Here is a 17,603-nt window from a genome sequence, read left to right on the forward strand (position 1 = left end):
ATTGGCAATCTTAAGAAAATTTTGCCATACTTTTTAAGCGTATGTGATGTGGGGTTCTAGTGTAACTTGCTTAAGATGTGGCTTGAGACAAACACACATCTAAATTGATCAAATTTATCTAACCTTAGATGTGACAACCTTTGACAAACCAAACAACCCCATGGTTGGCAAGAATGTTGATAAGAGAGGCACGCAGCAGGGGTTTTCTGACTGGGCGGGTATTGACATCCAATGAATAAACGAACCAAATACCAGGGGTGGAGGCAGGGGACCCTCCCCAACATCCTCTATTTCCATGTGTTTGAATGTGAACATAGACGATTGCTTCATGCTCTCCTCACAAGTCACAACATACAGTAGACATATTTTACTCTTTATTACAAAACGACAGACAGCCGAGAACTCTAGCCATGCAGCGAAAAGGTGCAGCAATTACAAAATTAGTACTCCCTCCGATATGTATCTTTGCATTTCCTGTAAGATATGGGCTACATTATATACATTGAGTGTATGTATAAAATTTACCGATGCACTATCTATTGTCCCTGTTGGAATTCTGTCCTGTCGGATACCATGCACAATTATTTATGTATCAAAACCCTTGTGAGCGCTTGTAGAAGAAACCGAAAGCGGCCAAGATCTGACCTCCGGAATGTGTGAATGAACAGGTGCAGCGAAAAGGTGCAGCAATTACAAAATTATTAGTAGTTCGGATCATGTATCTTTGCATTTCCTGTAAGATATGGGCTACATTATATACATTGAGTGTATGTATAAAATTTACCGATGCACTATCTATTGTCCCTGTTGAAATTCTGGCCTACCGGATACCATGCACAAGTATTTATGTACCAAAACCCATGTGAGCGCTTGCAGAAGAAACTGAAAGCGACGAAGATCTGAACTCCGGTTGCTTTCTCTAGTTCTGAATTTTGGGACATATTGCAGCGGAGGGCGTCGATATGGAGCCTGAAAAATTGTAGCAGCGCAACAAATTTGTGACAGATGATGCATGTTAGTGCAAGTTCAGCGCTACATTGCTTCAGTACTTGAAAAGTGTTGCCAAATTTGGGCGCACTCACAGAGGCTGGGATAGCAGGGTTGTTTTGACACTGGATCTTCTTCCAATGGTGGGGGCACCTGACCATATATCATCTCGCAGCTCATGTCTTCAAAGTCTGAGATGTTGTTGGGTCAGTGAGCAAGATAATCATCAGCCAGGGCTAACTGAATTTTAGTTGGAAAGGGCAGTCTAGAGAAAGCATGTATGAGTACTTCAGAGAACAAATTCGTACTTCATTTCATTCTGTTGGCCTGCATTAGCTAAGCATCAAGTGAACTTACTTGGATTCATGGTGAGGGGAAGACCGAACTCGTCGGTGAAGAAGCTCTGCGTGGGGATCTTGCACATGTTGACGCACATCCCAACGCACCCGCTGTTCTCCAAGTACCTGCATGAATTGCGATGACGTGACTGTGCCATCAAATGAAATCAAAGGTTTCCTCACATTTCCCGTGTTTCATACCTGCATTTCTTTATGAGCACTCCACTCCTCTGCTTCACCCCGTCAACCTCTACCTCGATAACCTGATTAATCAACAACACGCGACGTGCTGATAAACCTTTTATATCTGAGAATTGACGCGAGGCAGTGTGGGGTATTCAATCTCTTACCTCTGATGGGCCGACGAGCCAGTGGAAGAAGGGGACGGTGAGGGCGGCGTTGAACTCGCAGGCCCAGCGCGTGGGCGGGAAGAGCTTCTTGAACTGCTCGGGGGCGCCGGGAGGGAGCATGGAGAGGAGCACCTCGCGGACGGCCTCCTGCTGCTGCGCGCGCGACCGCCCCACCATCACCCGCCGCGACACGTCCACGAAGCTCTCGTAGTCCCACTCCCACACCGCCTTCTTCTCCTCCTCGCCGCCCGAGCCCAGCTTCTTCTTCCTTCCGGCGAACTTCTCCATCTTGCGCGCGAACAACCCCATGAACGCGCGCTCCAGGGGCCCGTCCCTGTACTCGGTCTTCTCCCCCATCGGCGCCGGCGCGGTGGCCGCGCACCGCACCACCGCCCGCCGCCTCGTCGCCCTCCTGGCCGATGGCGCCGCCACCGGAGAGGCGACCGTGGCGTAGCAGAGCTCCACGGGCATCAAGGCCATTGTTGGCGTTGATCTTGCGCACGCGCTGGTGGTGCTAACCGGGTGTCCACTTATGTCCGGCCGGCTCTCACGCTCACGCTTAAGCTAGCGGTGGTGGTGCTTGCCTTGCCCTGAGGCGCGCGCGCCTTGTTGCCACGCGCCCACCGCGGTCGTTTCGAGGCTGCCGGGATGACACGTACGGGTACGGCCGCACCGGGTTCTCATGGACAAGTGGTCGCCGTCGCCGTCGCTGCGGCTAGTTCACCGGCCGTGGGGGCGGGAAGCACGACGACCACAATAAATGTGGTCTGGATATGGTACGCAGACTCGCAGAGGGGGGAAATTTACCTTTTTTTTTAGTGCTGGGAAATCTACCTATGGCATCCACGGGGGCATTTCCTAACGGGCGCCTTAAGCGCCCGTTTCTTCTATTTCCGCAAACGGGCGCATACCACCGCGCGCGCTGGGCCGGCCCGTTTCCTTCTATTTTTTTCTGTTAAAAAACTGCAGCAAAAACCTTATTCCCAATGTGAGGGCTCGAACTCGCAATCTCTCTGTTGGAACAGCTGCGCACTAACAAACACCGTATAGACTGTGTCCTTTTACTTATTTTCGTTCTTTTATTTACGTAGGCCGCGAGAGCCCACCAAACCAGCTTTCACTGCTAGTTGATTTCTGGGCGTTTTATTTTCTTTTTAAAATTCGTGAAATTTTTAAAATTGAATGAACTTTTATAAAATTGATGAACTTTTTTTTTAAAATTCGATGAAAATGTTAAAATTCCATGAACTTTTTAAGACGTGAACAATTATTGAGAACATGAACAAAAATTTATATACGACTAGAGATTTTCAAATATACACTGAACATTTTTTTGGTATACGATGAACAATTTTTAACTACACAGCGAACATTTTTGTGATATACATTGAAATAATTTAAAACATTTTATACATTTTTTTGATATAAGATGAACAAATTTTATACATTGAACATTTTTGTAATATAATCTGAACAATTTTTAACTACAAATTGAACAATTTTGTGATATGCGCTGAAAAACCATTTAAATACCCATTGAACATTTTTTGATGTACACTGAACAATTTAAAATGTTGAACAAAATTTGAAAAAGTGAATAGATTTGAAAACTATGAACACGTTTTGTAATCTTGAACAAAAAACGAAAAATACATTAAAAAAATTAATAATTCGGAAATCTAATAAATAGCGATGATGGATTGGTCTTAAATAGTTCGCGTTCCTTGTAGTCGCTGGTGCTCACAGGTTGTAGTGGTTAGCAAAACGGTTCTCGTGTTGTAGCCGTAGGGCGTGAGTTCGAGTGGCTGTATCGATCGTTTTGTGTGTTCTTTTCGCGAGACCTTTTTTCCTTCTACTGCGCGCGGTGGGCCGGCCCATGGGGTGCGGAGTGTGAGCGCCAGCTGCCTGAACCGGCGCTTAAGGCCCCGGTTAGGAGCTCCCACATCCACGGGTGCGCGCGATCTTTTTCATTCATTTTGGACCATGCGTGGCATGTGTTCAAGTAGGCCTAACAAGCCAGGCTATGAGGGCCCGATACCCTCTACGTGAATGAACCAAACCTGGTCACATGGGCTGGCCCGGCCCGGAACGGCACGGCCTGGCAGAGCATGGCCCAGGGAGATCCAATTTAGCACGGGTGTCGGAAAAATAGCATGCAAACGCGTTTCAGGTAACAACCCTTCTTTTTCTATGTATTTTCTATCTTTTGGGTTTCTCGCTTATTTTCCATTTTAAATTTCGCCTTTTTCAATTCGGGAATAATTTCTGAAATTCATGAACATATTTTGAATTTTAATCTGTGAATTCTGTATAGAGATCCTCAGATGTCATTTGAGGATCTGAAATTTATGAACATATTTTGAAATTCATGAAAATGACATCTGAGGATCCGAAATTCATGAAGCTCCTGAGGGCTCCAGTGCCCCCCAATGAAGGACCAAGACCACCGCCAGCAAGCAAAAGGAGCCCACCATGAGCATGGATGAGATGCCCCAGGCCGAGTTTGTCATTCCAAGGAAGCTCAATCCCTATGTGAATCCCCAGGCTAACTTGCAAGGCAATGATCTCTTCTAGACCAAGCAGCAGAATCTGATCTATCTGGATGTGATCAAGGCCAAGCAGAACCTCTATGTGGAAGTTCACTACATTGACATGCATCATATGAGGCAGGACAAGCACCGTGGGTACTTTGGAGAGGCCTTGGATCTAGTGGAGCAGTTCAGCATTGAGCACTTGCTCACCTTCCACAAGGATTTTGATCCAGAGATCATCGCACAGTTCTTTGCTTCAGTCTATTTCGGCGTCGATGATGCAAGAACCATGACTTGGATGACTAATGGTCGCCGGATGTCTGCTACTTGGAAGGAGTTCATGGAGTTGCTTAACGTTCCAGATGAAGGGCTCAACACGCTAGTTGGAGTTCGCCCTCATGCCAACTCTGAGCCTGCCAACAAGAACAAGCTCATGCCATTCCTTGTTCCGAAGACTCTTCCCAACAAGAAGACTGCGTAGGTGCTTAATCCCTTCCTTGACATCATGCATCGGCTCTTCCGGAACACCCTCTTCCCACGCATTGTGGACATGGGCCAGGTACATGCTTACCTTGTTGACATGATGCTTATCTGTGAGGAGGCCCGTCAGGCTCAGACTCAGCCACTTGATGTCTCACATATCATGTGGTGTGAGCTTCAGTTCGCCGTATTCAACCGTAAGGTCCCCATCTACGAGCCTTACCTATTCCACCTGATCTCCAAGACATGGGAGAAGTTGTTTCCCAATGATGAGTTTGAAGCTCCAGGGTGGATTCATCATGAGCCCATCAGGCTCCGCATCAAGCCACAATGGGCTAACACCACCACTTCTGCTGAGGCTGCCAGGAGGGCTGTGGATGAGGAGGAGATTGAGAAGGAAGAAGTTGCTACGGACCGTTCTGCATTCACTACTCCCTCTGCCGAGCCCTCTTGGGCGAAGAAGCTGAAGCTCAAGATGAAGAGGTTTTTCTGCATGCAGGTCTAGAGTCAGTACAAGGCTCATGTTGCTCAAAAGGAGGGCCGTCGTCGCGACAACAGGATTTTGAGGGCATGCGGCGAGGATGTGGCCAGCGGCTCTGAGAGACACATCATCCCCGAGGCTGCCTGGATGGCTAAGCAGGGCTACAAGTGGACCGATTCTGAGGAAGAGTACGTTCCTGCTGCGGAGTCTGACGACGAGGAGTCCTTTTCTGCCTGAGCTACCACCTTTGTTGTAGGTGACCTCTCTGCCTTTTTGGTGTCTGGATGCCAAAGGGGGAGAGAGTGTAGGATTTGTGTGTCGTGTGTCGTGCTTGCGTGTCGTGTGTTTCGTCGTTTGGTTTGCTTTCCGTCGTTGAACTTGGTTGCTTTGGTTTGGTTGTGCTCGTGAGACTAAGTCTATCATATGGTGTAAGACATATGCACTCTATCGTACCTTATTAGCTTATTGAGCTTATGCTATATCGTGCTATTCATGTTATGCTCATATTTACTATCTTATTTAGTGTCAGCCTTATCTTTGCAAGATATGCTTTGTCTCTAAAATATAGGGGGAGCGGTGATCCTAGTATTCGTGCCGTGCAGTCCAAAGCACCTTACTCTTTAGCACGAATCTAGGGGGAGCTCGTCTATATTCTAGAGATGTGGGGTTTGCTTGTGCTATATTCTTTCCCTTTGTGCAAATCCCGTGTTGTCATCAATCCACCAAAAAGGGGGAGATTGTAAGGGCATTCTTGTCCCTCAGTAGTTTTGGTGATTGATGACAATGCCTTTGCGGACTAATACTGTGTATTGAGCCTTTCAGATATATCACGACTAAACACAAGACGGTTTGATGCCCCTCGAAGACTATTGAAGACGGCGTTTCTCTACGGTTCGGTTCGGTGGAGTTGAGTCGTAGGAAAGCCATACTATTAAGAGGGGGTCCGCTTTGGAAAGGTTTGGGTGGATTCTCACGTACACGTTGCCTTATGCACCGCCTTTCCTCCAGCTGTTTGGAGTGCTCCTCCATCTCTCCTTGTCTCTGCAAAATGAAGGTATCCGCGTTGTTCCTCTCAGGCTTGCGGTAGTACTGCTTCTCAAAGCGGTACTACCGCAGGAGGCAGCGGTAGTACCGGGCCCCGGCACGGTAGTACTGTGAGCTCCCACGGTAGTACCGCTCCTCAGGAGCGGTAGTACCGTGAGTTTTGGACTGGCGCCGCTGCTCAAGCGGTAGTAGGCGCGGATGTAATTTTTTACATCCGCGCCCTACGCGGTAGTACCGTGTTGCGGTGCGGTAGTACCGTGGCGCCTGGCCAGGTACAGCAGCAGGAGCGGAGGTAGGGGCGGATGTAATTTTTTACATCCGCACCCTTCATGGTAGTACCGTACCCCAGGTCGCGGTACTTCCGTGTCGGATTTTCGGACGACAATATCTCAGCGGATGTAGTCACGGATGTAATTTTTTACATCTGTGCCTACTGGGCCTGGACTGTGGCTGTCTTGCGGTAGTACTGCGTGGGGCCATGGTAGTACCGTGCCTGCGGATCTACCGCGCCCTGTCCGTGCTATTTTATTCTGGTCCGGGCTCTGCCGCACCCACGGTAGTACCGCGGTCCGCCGCGGTAGTACCGCAGGCCTGTGCGGTAGTACCGCAGGCCCATGCAGTAGTACCGCTCCTTTGGTGCGGTACTTCCGCGGGTCGCGGGCTGAGTAGTGGGTAACGGTTGGAATTGTCACCCCACTATAAAAGGGGGTCTTCTTCTCCAAGAAGACCTACCTCTTCCAACCCTAATCTCCATTGTTGCTCCAAGCTCCATTTTTGCCCGATCTCTCTCCCTAGCCAATCAAACTCGTTGATTTGCTCGGGATTGGGTGAGAAGGCCCCGATCTACACTTCCACCAAGAGAAATTTGATTCCCCCCACTAATCTCTAGTGGATCTTGTTACCCTTGGGTGTTTGAGCACCCTAGACGGTTAAGGTCACCTCGGAGCCATAGTCCATTGTGGTGAAGCTTCGTGGTGTCGTTGGGAGCCTCCAATTAAGTTGTGGAGATTGCCCCAACCTTGTTTGGAAAGGTTCGGTTGCCGCCTTCAAGGGCACCAATAGTGGAATCACGGCATCTCGCATTGTGTGAGGGCGTGAGGAGAATACGGTGGCCCTAGTGGCTTCTTGGGGAGCATTGTGCCTCCACACCGCTCTAACGGAGACGTACTTCCCCTCAAAAGGAAGGAACTTCGGTAACACATCCTCGTCTCCACCGGCTCCACTCTTGGTTATCTCGTGCCTTTACTTGTGCAAGCTTATTTGTGTTGTATCCCTTGCTTGCTTATGTGCTAGTTGTTATTGCATCATATAGGTTGCTCACATAGTTGCATATCTAGACAACCTACTTTGATTTAAAGTTTAAATTGGTATAGAAAAGATTAAAAATTGTTAGTTGCCTATTCACACCCCCCCCCTCTAGTCAACTATATTGATCCTTTCAATTGGTATCAGAGCCTCGTCTCTTTATTAAGGACTTTGCCATTCGAAGAGTATGGTTGACACCACAGACGGTGTGGAGGAGCACTCCGGTGTGAATCCTATCTCGTCTACGGCCGATGGGGGAACCACGTTCTCTCGTGAGGAATTCAATGTGGCTTTGGACACATTGAAAACCTCCATGACGACCGAGGTTGAAAGCATGTTTACTAAATTTCTAGAAGGCCTTAAACTGTCCACCGCACCGTTGAAAGTGGGTGATCCCACTAACAAGGTGACGGATGCTACCTCCGACAAGGGGGAAGCTAATAGTGAAAAGGGTCCTTCTACTAGTGGTAGAAATGGCACCGACATCTTTGCCCATGTGGAACCTCCAACTTATGGAGGACCGATTCCCTCCACTCATTTAAATCATGCCGGTCCTCCTCCTAAGATTGTGAAAAATGAGGACTTTGATTCTTGGGTGTATCGCTTTAAGCATCATTTGAATCATGTGAATACTAACCTTTGGAGAATCATTGAAGAAGGTTTCTATCCACATGACGGAAGTAACTTCACCCCTAGAGAAGCCGTGGATAATCAATTCAATGAGAATGCTCTCTTCATCATCCAAGATGATATTCCCCCCGAAGATCTTCCTTATCTTCGACCCTATGCGATGTCCAAAGACGCGTGGCATTGCATTGTGTCTCTCTATCGGGGAAGTGCAAGCATTCAACGCTCCAACTATGAAGTGGTACAAGATGAAGCCGATGAGTTTGCAATGAAAGAAGATGAAGAACCTCGTGAGCTCTTTCGAAGAGTAGCCAAACTCGCGGTCTCACTTTGAGATCATGGGATCAAGTATACGGATGATAATTTGATCAAGCGCAAGTTCCTCAAGGCCATGATGCCCTACAACAAGGTCCTCCGTCATTCGTCAAAGGCCGGACTTCCACTCCATGACCTCAAGTGAAGTGTTGGATGAGTTCGTTGCAATGAGCATCTTGGACAAGACCGCCGATAACGTGGTGCTCCGGTCTCAAAGGGCAAAGAAGCCCAACCTTGCCTTGAAGGCCAAGGTTATTGTGGAAGAAGAGGAAGAAGAGGAAGATGAGGAGAGCAACCCCGAAGACACAAAATATGATTATCATGAGCACATGGCTCTTGCTTCAAGGCAATTTTGGAGCAATAAGAACTCAAGACTCAACTTCAACAAGAACAACTCAAGTGGCTTCAAGGGCAAGCAACGAGTCAGAACTTGTTACAACTGTGGCAATGTGAGCCATTTCATTGCGGATTGTCCTTACCGAGAAGCGGGAAGACAATGGTGGCAAGCTCATCCGAAAAGACAAAGCCAAGTCCTTCCCCAACAAGAACAACTTCACCAAGAAGACTCCTACTCGTGGTTTGGTGGTTCAAGAAGAATACCATGAGGATGACGATGATGATGAAAATGGAGAAGCAATGGTCATGGCCTCCGTTGCCATTGCTACCACTCCCCGGGTGTCTCTCTTTGATTCACCCAACGAGAACATCACCGCCAAGTGCCTCATGGCTAAAGCCACTAACAAGGTAACCCCCAACATCAAAACCACCATCATTACTAATCCTTCTTTGACGGATTGCATTGATGAAAGTGAGGGGCCTAATGAAGAGTTGAATGAGTTTGAGTCTTTTATGAGTAAACTCAAGGGTAAATCGAAGAAGCATTTTATTGCTCTCTTGGAACAACTTGGTGAAGCCAATGACATGATCGAGGCTCATGAAGAAACCATCTCTAAGATGGAAGGTCATAGTCGTGACTATGCCGATGAGATATCAGATCTCTCTAATGCCCTTGAGGAAGAGCATGGGCATCGTTTGACTCTTGAGGAGTCACAAAACGATGACCATGCTAAATTAAAGAAAAATCTTGATCATGCTATTGTTGTCTCTTGTGTGGCAAACTCTTAGAAGATTAAACTTGGGGTTGATCTTGCTAGACTCAAAGAGGAGTTTGATGTACTTGACAAGGCTCACAAGGTCTTGAAGGGTGCTCATGCTAGCCTCAAGGAGTCTCATGCTCAACTCCAAGTGAAGTTAACCAAGGAGAAAGCCACTTTTCCTCATGTGGTCCTAATTGATAACGCAAATGCTACTAACCCATGTTGTGAGCATGTGCATCTTGTGGAGGAGAATGCCCTGTTGAAAGAGCAATTGAAGAAAGGTCTTGTGACATGTATTCAAGGTGAGAAAAACCTCAATGACATTTTGAGCAATCAAAAGGAAGTTGTGGCCAAGGAAGGAGTTGGGTTTATCCCCAAGTCCAAGAATAAGAAGAAGAATGACAAGACCAAACGACCTCCCCCTCTCAAGCAAACATTTGTGAAGGAGGGAGAGGGTGCTCCTAAGGAGAAGAAGAACAATGTGAAGGGTGGTAATGTCAAGAAGGGCAATGCCACCCCTTCCAACAAAGCCGGCGACTTTAACCCCTCTTATGTGTTATGCCGAGCTAGTGATGGACATGCTTATGCAAAATTTGTTGGTTCTCCTTATGAGTATATTGAATGGTCTATTTGGGTTCCCAAGGCCCTTGTTGCTAACATCAAAGGACCCATTACTCAATGGGTACCTAAAACCAAGCATGGATTTCATGTACGGGTTTGCTTCCGGTGGGGGATCATGCTTGCTCGATAGTGGAGCAACAAATCATATGACTGATACGTCTCCAATGTATCTATAATTTTCAATTGTTCCATGCTATTATATTACCCCTTTTGGATGTTTATGGGCTTTATTTTACACATTTATATCATTTTTGGGACTAACCTACTAACCGGAGGCCCAGCCCATATTGCTGTTTTTTTGCCTATTTCAGTATTTCGAAGAAAAGGAATATCAAACGGAGTCCAAACAGAATGAAACCTTCGGGAGCGTTATTTTTGGAACAAATCTGATCCGGAGAGCCTGGAGTGCAAGACAAGAAAGCTCCGAGGGCCTCACGAGATAGGAAGGCGCCCCCCTGTAGGGCGCGCCCCTGTCTCGTGGGCCCCTCGGGCGGCCACCGACGTACTTCTTCCTCCTATATATACCTACGTACCCCGAAAACATCCAGGAGCACCACGAAACACAATTTCCACCGCCGTAACCTTTTGTATCCGTGAGATCCCATTTTGGAGCCCTTGCCGGCACTCTGCCGGAGGGGGAAGCAACCACGGAGGGCCTCTACATCAACATCCTTGCCCCTCCGATGAGTTGTGAGTAGTTTACCGCAGATCTACGGGTCCATAGTTATTAGCTAGATGGCTTCTTCTCTCTTTTTGGATCTCAATACAATGTTCTCCCCCTCTCTTGTGGAGATCTATTTGATGTAAACTCTTTTTGCGGTGTGTTTGTCGAGATTCGATGAATTGTGGGTTTATGATCAAGTTTATCTATGAATAATATTTGAATCTTCTCTTAATTCTTTTATGTATGATTGAGTTATCTAAGCAAGTCTCTTCGAATTATCAATTTGGTTTGGCCTACTAGATTGATCTTTCTTACCATGGGAGAAGTGCTTAGCTTTGGGTTCAATCTTGTGGTGTTCTCACCCAGTGACAGAAAGGGTTGCAAGACACGTATTGTATTGTTGCCATCGAAGATAACAAGATGGGGTTTATATCATATTGCATGTGTTTATCCCTCTACATCATGTCATCTTGCTTAATGCGTTGCTCCGTTCTTATGAACTTAATACTCTAGATGCATGCTGGGTAGCGGTCGATGTGTGGAGTAATAGTAGTAGATGCAGGCAGGAGTCGGTCTACTTGTTATGGACGTGATGCCTATATACATGATCATGCCTAGATAATCTCATAACTATGCGCTTTTCTATCAATTGCTCGACAGTAATTTGTTCACCCACCGTAATACTTATGCTATCTTGAGAGAAGCCACTAGTGAAACCTATGGCCCCCGGGTCTATCTCTTATCATATTTGCTTTCCATCTACTTTATTTGCATCTTTACTTTTTGCATCTATATTACAAAATACCAAAAATATATTTATCTTATCATACTATCTTTATTAGATCTCACTTTCTCAAGTGGCCGTGAAGGGATTGTCAACCCCTTTATTGCGTTGGTTGCGAGTTCTTAGTTTGTTTGTGTAGGTGCGTGAGACTTTTGAGGAGCCTCCTACTGGATTGATACCTTGGTTCTCAAAACTGAGGGAAATACTTACGCTACACTTTGCTGCATCACCCTCTCCTCTTCGAGGAAAACCAACGCAAGCTCAAGACGTAGCAATGACCGAGAGCAAGGAGTTGGTGGTGGATGTGCAAAAGATCCCATCTATGCCCACCAATGTTGAGTGGGGTGATACCTCACATTCTAAGGTATTGGGTCTTGGCAAGGTTGTCATTTCTCATGATCTAATGATTGAGAAAGTCATGCTTGTTGAGTCCCTTGCGTTCAACATACCTTCCGTTCGTCAACTTGCACTCATGGGCTTTGCCACTTTATTTGATATTGATACCGTGGCCCTCTTGTGGAGCAAGACTCTTAAAGTAGCCTTTGTTGGGCATGTCGAGAACGGTCTCTATGTGATTAACTTTTCGGAGCGACCCACTAAGACCGCGACATGCCTAATGGCTAAAGTTGATGTGGGATGGCTTTGGCATCGCCGTTTAGTCCACATTAATATGAGATCTTTGCAAAGTCTTCTCAAGGGGGACCATGTTCGTGGACTAACAAATGTTAGTTTTGCCAAAGATCGTGCTTGCAGTGCGTGTATCGAAGGAAAGCTTCATGAGAACGGTCACCCTCCCATGACTATCATCTACTCAAAGAGACCCTTAGAGATCCTTCAAATGGATCTTTTTGGGCCTCCATCATTTGATAGTCTTGGGGGTAGAAAGTATTGCTTGGTGATTGTGGATGATTATTCAAGATACACTTGGGTATATTTCTTCAAGAGGAAGAGTGAGACTCAACAAACCGTCATCGACTTTGCAAATGAAGCTCAACGTCAACATGATGCAAAGATCTTGACAATAAGAAGTGACAACGACACCGAGTTCAAGAACTACACCTTGGATGAGTTTCTCAGTGATGAGGGGATCAAGCATCAATATGCTGCACCATATACCCCTCAACAATATGGTGTCGCGAAAAGGAAGAACCGGACGTTGATGGATGCGGCAAGGACCATGATGGCGGAGTTCAAGTCTACATACAACTTTTGGGCCGAAGCCATCAAGACAGCATGTCATGCATCCAATCGGCTCTATCTCCGCAAAGGTTTGAACAAGACTCCTTATGAAATACTCACCGGTAACAAGCCCAATCTCAAGTACTTCCGGGTGTTTGGGTGTAAGTGTTTCATTCTCAAGAAAGGTGTTCGTTTGTCTAAATTTGAGGCCAGAGCTTATGAGGGCATATTTGTTGGTTATGCTACAAACTCTCATGCTTACCGTGTCCTCAACAAGTCCACCGGACTCATTGAGGAGACGTGTAACGTAGAGTTTGACGAAAATAACGGCTCCCAAGTGGAGCAAAGTGGTACTTGTGATGTAGGTGATGAAATTCCTCCCCAAGCCATAATAAGAATGGGTATTGGTTATATTCTACCCATTGAGGAACCCCTTGTGGCCGAAGGAGAAGGACAATGCTCCATTCAAGTGGAGCCATCACCTCCCCAAGACCCACACGCTTCCGAAGAACAAAGTGAAGGCCCTCAACCTCGTGAACAAGACCAAGGGCAAGATCAACCTCAAGATGGTGGTGAACCACCAAATGATGCCCAAGGTCAAGTTCTCCCCCTCGAGCAAGTTCAAGATCATGTGCAAGCTCAAGATCAAGAACAAGCTCAAGACGGCGCTCAAGATAATCAAGTTAACCCTCCTCCTTCCACATCCGAGGAGGAATTAGAGCATCGTGCCGCGAAGATTGCCTCCAAGCTCACCACCAAAGGTCATCCCATGGAGAATGTGGTTGGGAGCCTAAGAAAGGGGGTAAGTACTCGTAGACAATTAGCAAACTATTGTGAACATCACACGTTTGTCTCTTGTGTTGAACCCCAAAAGGTCTATGAGGCGCTCGAAGATTCGGATTGGCTCAACGCCATGCATGAAGAACTCAACAACTTCGAGTACAACAAGGTGTGGAGATTGGTGCCAAGGCCGTCGGGGAACCACAACGTCATTGGAACCAAGTGGATTTTCAAGAACAAGCAAGATGCTCACGGGAACATCATTCGCAACAAGTCAAGATTGGTAGCACAAGGCTACACCCAAGTCGAGGGTATCGACTATGGTGAAACCTTTGCTCCCGTTGCTCGCCTTGAATCCATTTGTTTGTTGATTACTTATGCTTCCCATCACAACTTTAAGTTACAACAAATGGATGTGAAAAGTGCTTTTCTTAATGGTCCTATTGATGAGTTGGTTTATGTCAAGCAACCCCCCGGGTTCGACGATCCCTACTTCCTGGATCATGTGTATCAACTCGATAAGGCACTCTATGGCCTTAAACAAGCCCCCATGCATGGTATGACCACCTTATCGAGTTGTTACAAGATCGTGGATTTGAGGTTGGGCAAATCGATCCCACTCTTTTTACTAAGAAGGTCAAAGGGGAGTTGTTTGTATGCCAACTATATGTTGACGATATTATCTTTGGTTCCCCTAACAAAGCTTTCAATGAGGAATTTGCTGCTCTCATGACCTCTAAGTTCAAGATGTCCTCGATGGGAGAGTTTAAGTTCTTCCTTGGCTTTGATATCAAGCAACGAAGAGAAGGTACCTTCATCAACCAAGCCAAATACACTCAAGACATGCTAAAAAGATTCAAGCTAAGTGATGTCAAGCCGGCTTCTACTCCAATGCCTACCAAGTGCCAACTTGACATTGATCCCAACGGTAAAGCCGTGGATCAAAAGGTATATCGCTCCATGATTGGCTCCTTGCTTTACCTTTGTGCATCTAGACCGGATATCATGTTGAGTGTGGGAATATGTGCACGATTTTAAGCTGCACCAAAGGAAAGCCACTATGTGGCAGTCAAGCAAATCTTTCGATATTTGGATCATACCCCAAACTTTGGCTTATGGTACCCAAGAGGAGAAAACTTCAAGCTAGAAGGATATACGGATTCCGATTGGGCGGGAGACAAAGTGGATAGGAAGTCCACTTCCGGAGGTTGCCAATTTCTTGGTTGCTATTTGGTGAGTTGGTCTTCCAAGAAGCAAAGTTGTGTGTCTCTCTCGTCCACCGAAGTGGGATATGTGGCGGCCGGTAGTTGTTGTGCACAACTCCTATGGATGAGGCAAACTTTAAAGGAGTATGGTGTCATTTGTGACAAGGTGCCTCTTTGGTGTGATAATGAAAGTGCCATCAAGATTTCTCTCAACCCGGTGCAACACTTCAAGACAAAGCACATTGAGATTCGGTATCACTTCATCCGGGATCACATTAGGCGAGGGGAGATCGAGCTCAAGTATGTCAACACTCATGATAACCTTGCCGACATTTTCATGAAGCCCTTGGATGAAGCAAGATTTCGCAAGTTAAGGCATGAGCTAAATATCATTGATTCGAGCAATGTGACTTGAACCCTTGCACCTCCCACCACACTCAACTTGCTGTCTAGTTTAGGTGTAGACATGGACATAGGGGGAGTGTTGTTCTCTTAATGAACTCTTCCTCCCCCCATTATGCATAAATTGATCAACTCTTTCACATTAGCCATTTTTGATGGTACTTGTGCTTCAAAGACGAGTTTTGGTCATGGACCCAAGGATAATTCTTCACGGTGCCATACCAATTGACTCAAACATAGGTGGCTCCGGCCACCGCTCTCCTCTTGGAGAAGTTGTGTCTCGTAGTTGGTCTCGGTCATCGTGTGTGTTCGCCTCTTAGTTGGTCGGTGTTTCTTCCGGAGGTTGTTTTTGCCTTTTTCTCCCTTTTTCTCTCGTGTGTTCTTACACTTTCTTGGTTTTATGGTACTACCGTGGTGAGCCACGGTACTACCGCAGGAGTTGGTGGCTCTACGTTTAGTGTGTGGCCCTCCAGGGGCATGGTACTACCGCTACCTCCGCGACAGTAATTTTTTACTGCCGATGAAAGAGCGGTACTACCGCCCAGCATGCGGTACTTTCGCCCGAGCGGTACTACCAAGATGACCCGCGGTACTTCCACGCCCACGCGAGCGGGTGGGGGTTAAGAGCGGGACAGGGGGATTTCTAACTCCCCCATACCCATTCATCTCTATTCCCCACCCCATCTCTCTCTCTCTCCTGACCAAGAACGGCGCTGGAGGCCCTCGCCGGATCTCTGTCTCCGGCCGCTCTCCTCGGATTCCGTCCGGTGGGATCGTTCCCCACCTCGTCCTCTTGCCATGGACCCAGGTTTTTCCCCAAGTTCCTCTCCTTTTTGTCCCTTCTTGTGTTTTTAGGTTTTGGGGAGATGCATGCGGTGTTCTTGAGATTTTTGTCTAAATCTTTGCAAGTGGGATCCGTAGGATAGTGTTAGTGTAGTTTGCATGCTCCTTGGATAGTCAAAACTGTTCCTGTTGATCGATGGTAGTACCGAAGTTGTCGTGCGGAGGTTCTAGATCCAGATCCGCGGTCTCTGTCGCGGTTTTCGATCCATGCGGTACTACCGCTCCTTCTGGAGCGGTGCTACCGCAGCCTCACCTGGTTCTGGCGCCGTGCGGTACTTCCGCACCTCGTTGCGGTACTACCGCGTGGCGTCCGGAAGTAAAAAATTACTTCCGCCCCAAGCGCGGTACTACCGTGCCACCCCGGCACGGTACTACCGCGGCTGGAGCGGATGTAATTTTTTTACATCCGTAACCCTGCCCGGTACTACCGTAGTTTCTTCCTGCACCCTTTTGTATTGTCCAAATCTCATGCTTTGTGCTTCTTTCGCTTTGGTTTTGATTCGTCTTGTTCCCATGCGTGTTTCTTTTGTTTTTGTGTCTAGGTGGTGGCTCTGGTTCCTTTGCTCGTCACTCGAATCCCAGCCGTGACACAGGGTCCAAGCGTCTGTGCAATCAAGATGAAGCTCCTGAGGGCTCCAGTGCCCCCCAACGGAGGACCAAGACCACCGCCAGCAAGCAAAAGGAGCTCACCATGGGCATGGATGAGACGCCCCAGGCCGAGTTTGTCATTCCAAGGAAGCTCAATCCCTATGTGAATCCCCGGGCTAACTTGCGAGGCAATGATCTCTTCTGGACCAAGTAGCAGAATCTGATCTATCTGGATGTGATCAAGGCCAAGCAGAACCTCTATGTGGAAGTTCACTACATTGACATGCATCATATGAGGCAGGACAAGCACCGTGGGTACTTTGGAGAGGCCTTGGATCTAGTGGAGCAGTTCGGCATTGAGCACTTGCTCACCTTCCACAAGGATTTTGATCCAGAGACATCGCATAGTTCTTTGCTTCAGTCTATTTCAGCGTCAATGATGCAAGAACCATGACTTAGATGACTAATGGTCGCCGGTTGTCTGCTACTTGGAAGGAGTTCATGGAGTTGCTTAACGTTCCAGATGAAGGGCTCAACACGCCAGTTGGAGTTCACCCTCATGCCAACTCTGAGTCTGCCAACAAGAACAAGCTCATGCCATTCCTTGTTCCGAAGACTCTTCCCAACAAGAAGACTGCGTGGGTGCTTAATCCCTTCCTTGACATCATGCATCGGCTCTTCCGGAACACCCTCTTCCCACGCATTGTGGACATGGGCCAGGTACATGCTTACCTCGTTGACATGATGTTTATCTGTGAGGAGGCCCGTCAGGCTCAGACTCAGCCACTTGATGTCTCACATATCATGTGGTGTGAGCTTCAATTCGCCGTGTTCAACCGTAAGGTCCCCATCTATGGGCCTTACCTGTTCCACCTGATCTCCAAGACATGGGAGAAGTTGTTTCCCAATGATGAGTTTGAAGCTCCAGGGTGGATTCATCATGAGCCCATCAGGCTCCGCATCAAGCCACAATGGGCTAACA

General features: G+C 47.3%; 1 protein-coding gene across 1 annotated transcript; it reads right to left on the bottom strand.

Annotated features, from left to right (window-relative positions):
- Positions 1-701: 701 nt before the first annotated feature.
- On the bottom strand, positions 702-2,400 carry LOC123172851 (beta-carotene isomerase D27, chloroplastic-like). Its single transcript, XM_044589754.1, has 5 exons — positions 1,676-2,400; positions 1,527-1,588; positions 1,345-1,451; positions 1,083-1,178; positions 702-969 (listed from the first exon to the last, which is right to left on the bottom strand). Exons 1-5 carry the CDS (start codon positions 2,153-2,155, stop codon positions 920-922), a joined length of 795 nt encoding a protein of 264 aa, XP_044445689.1. The 5' UTR covers positions 2,156-2,400; the 3' UTR covers positions 702-919.
- Between the last annotated feature and the right edge of the window lie 15,203 nt (positions 2,401-17,603).

The sequence above is a fragment of the Triticum aestivum genome, unplaced genomic scaffold (genome assembly GCF_018294505.1).
Source record: "Triticum aestivum cultivar Chinese Spring unplaced genomic scaffold, IWGSC CS RefSeq v2.1 scaffold22273, whole genome shotgun sequence".
Lineage (NCBI taxonomy): Eukaryota > Viridiplantae > Streptophyta > Magnoliopsida > Poales > Poaceae > Triticum > Triticum aestivum.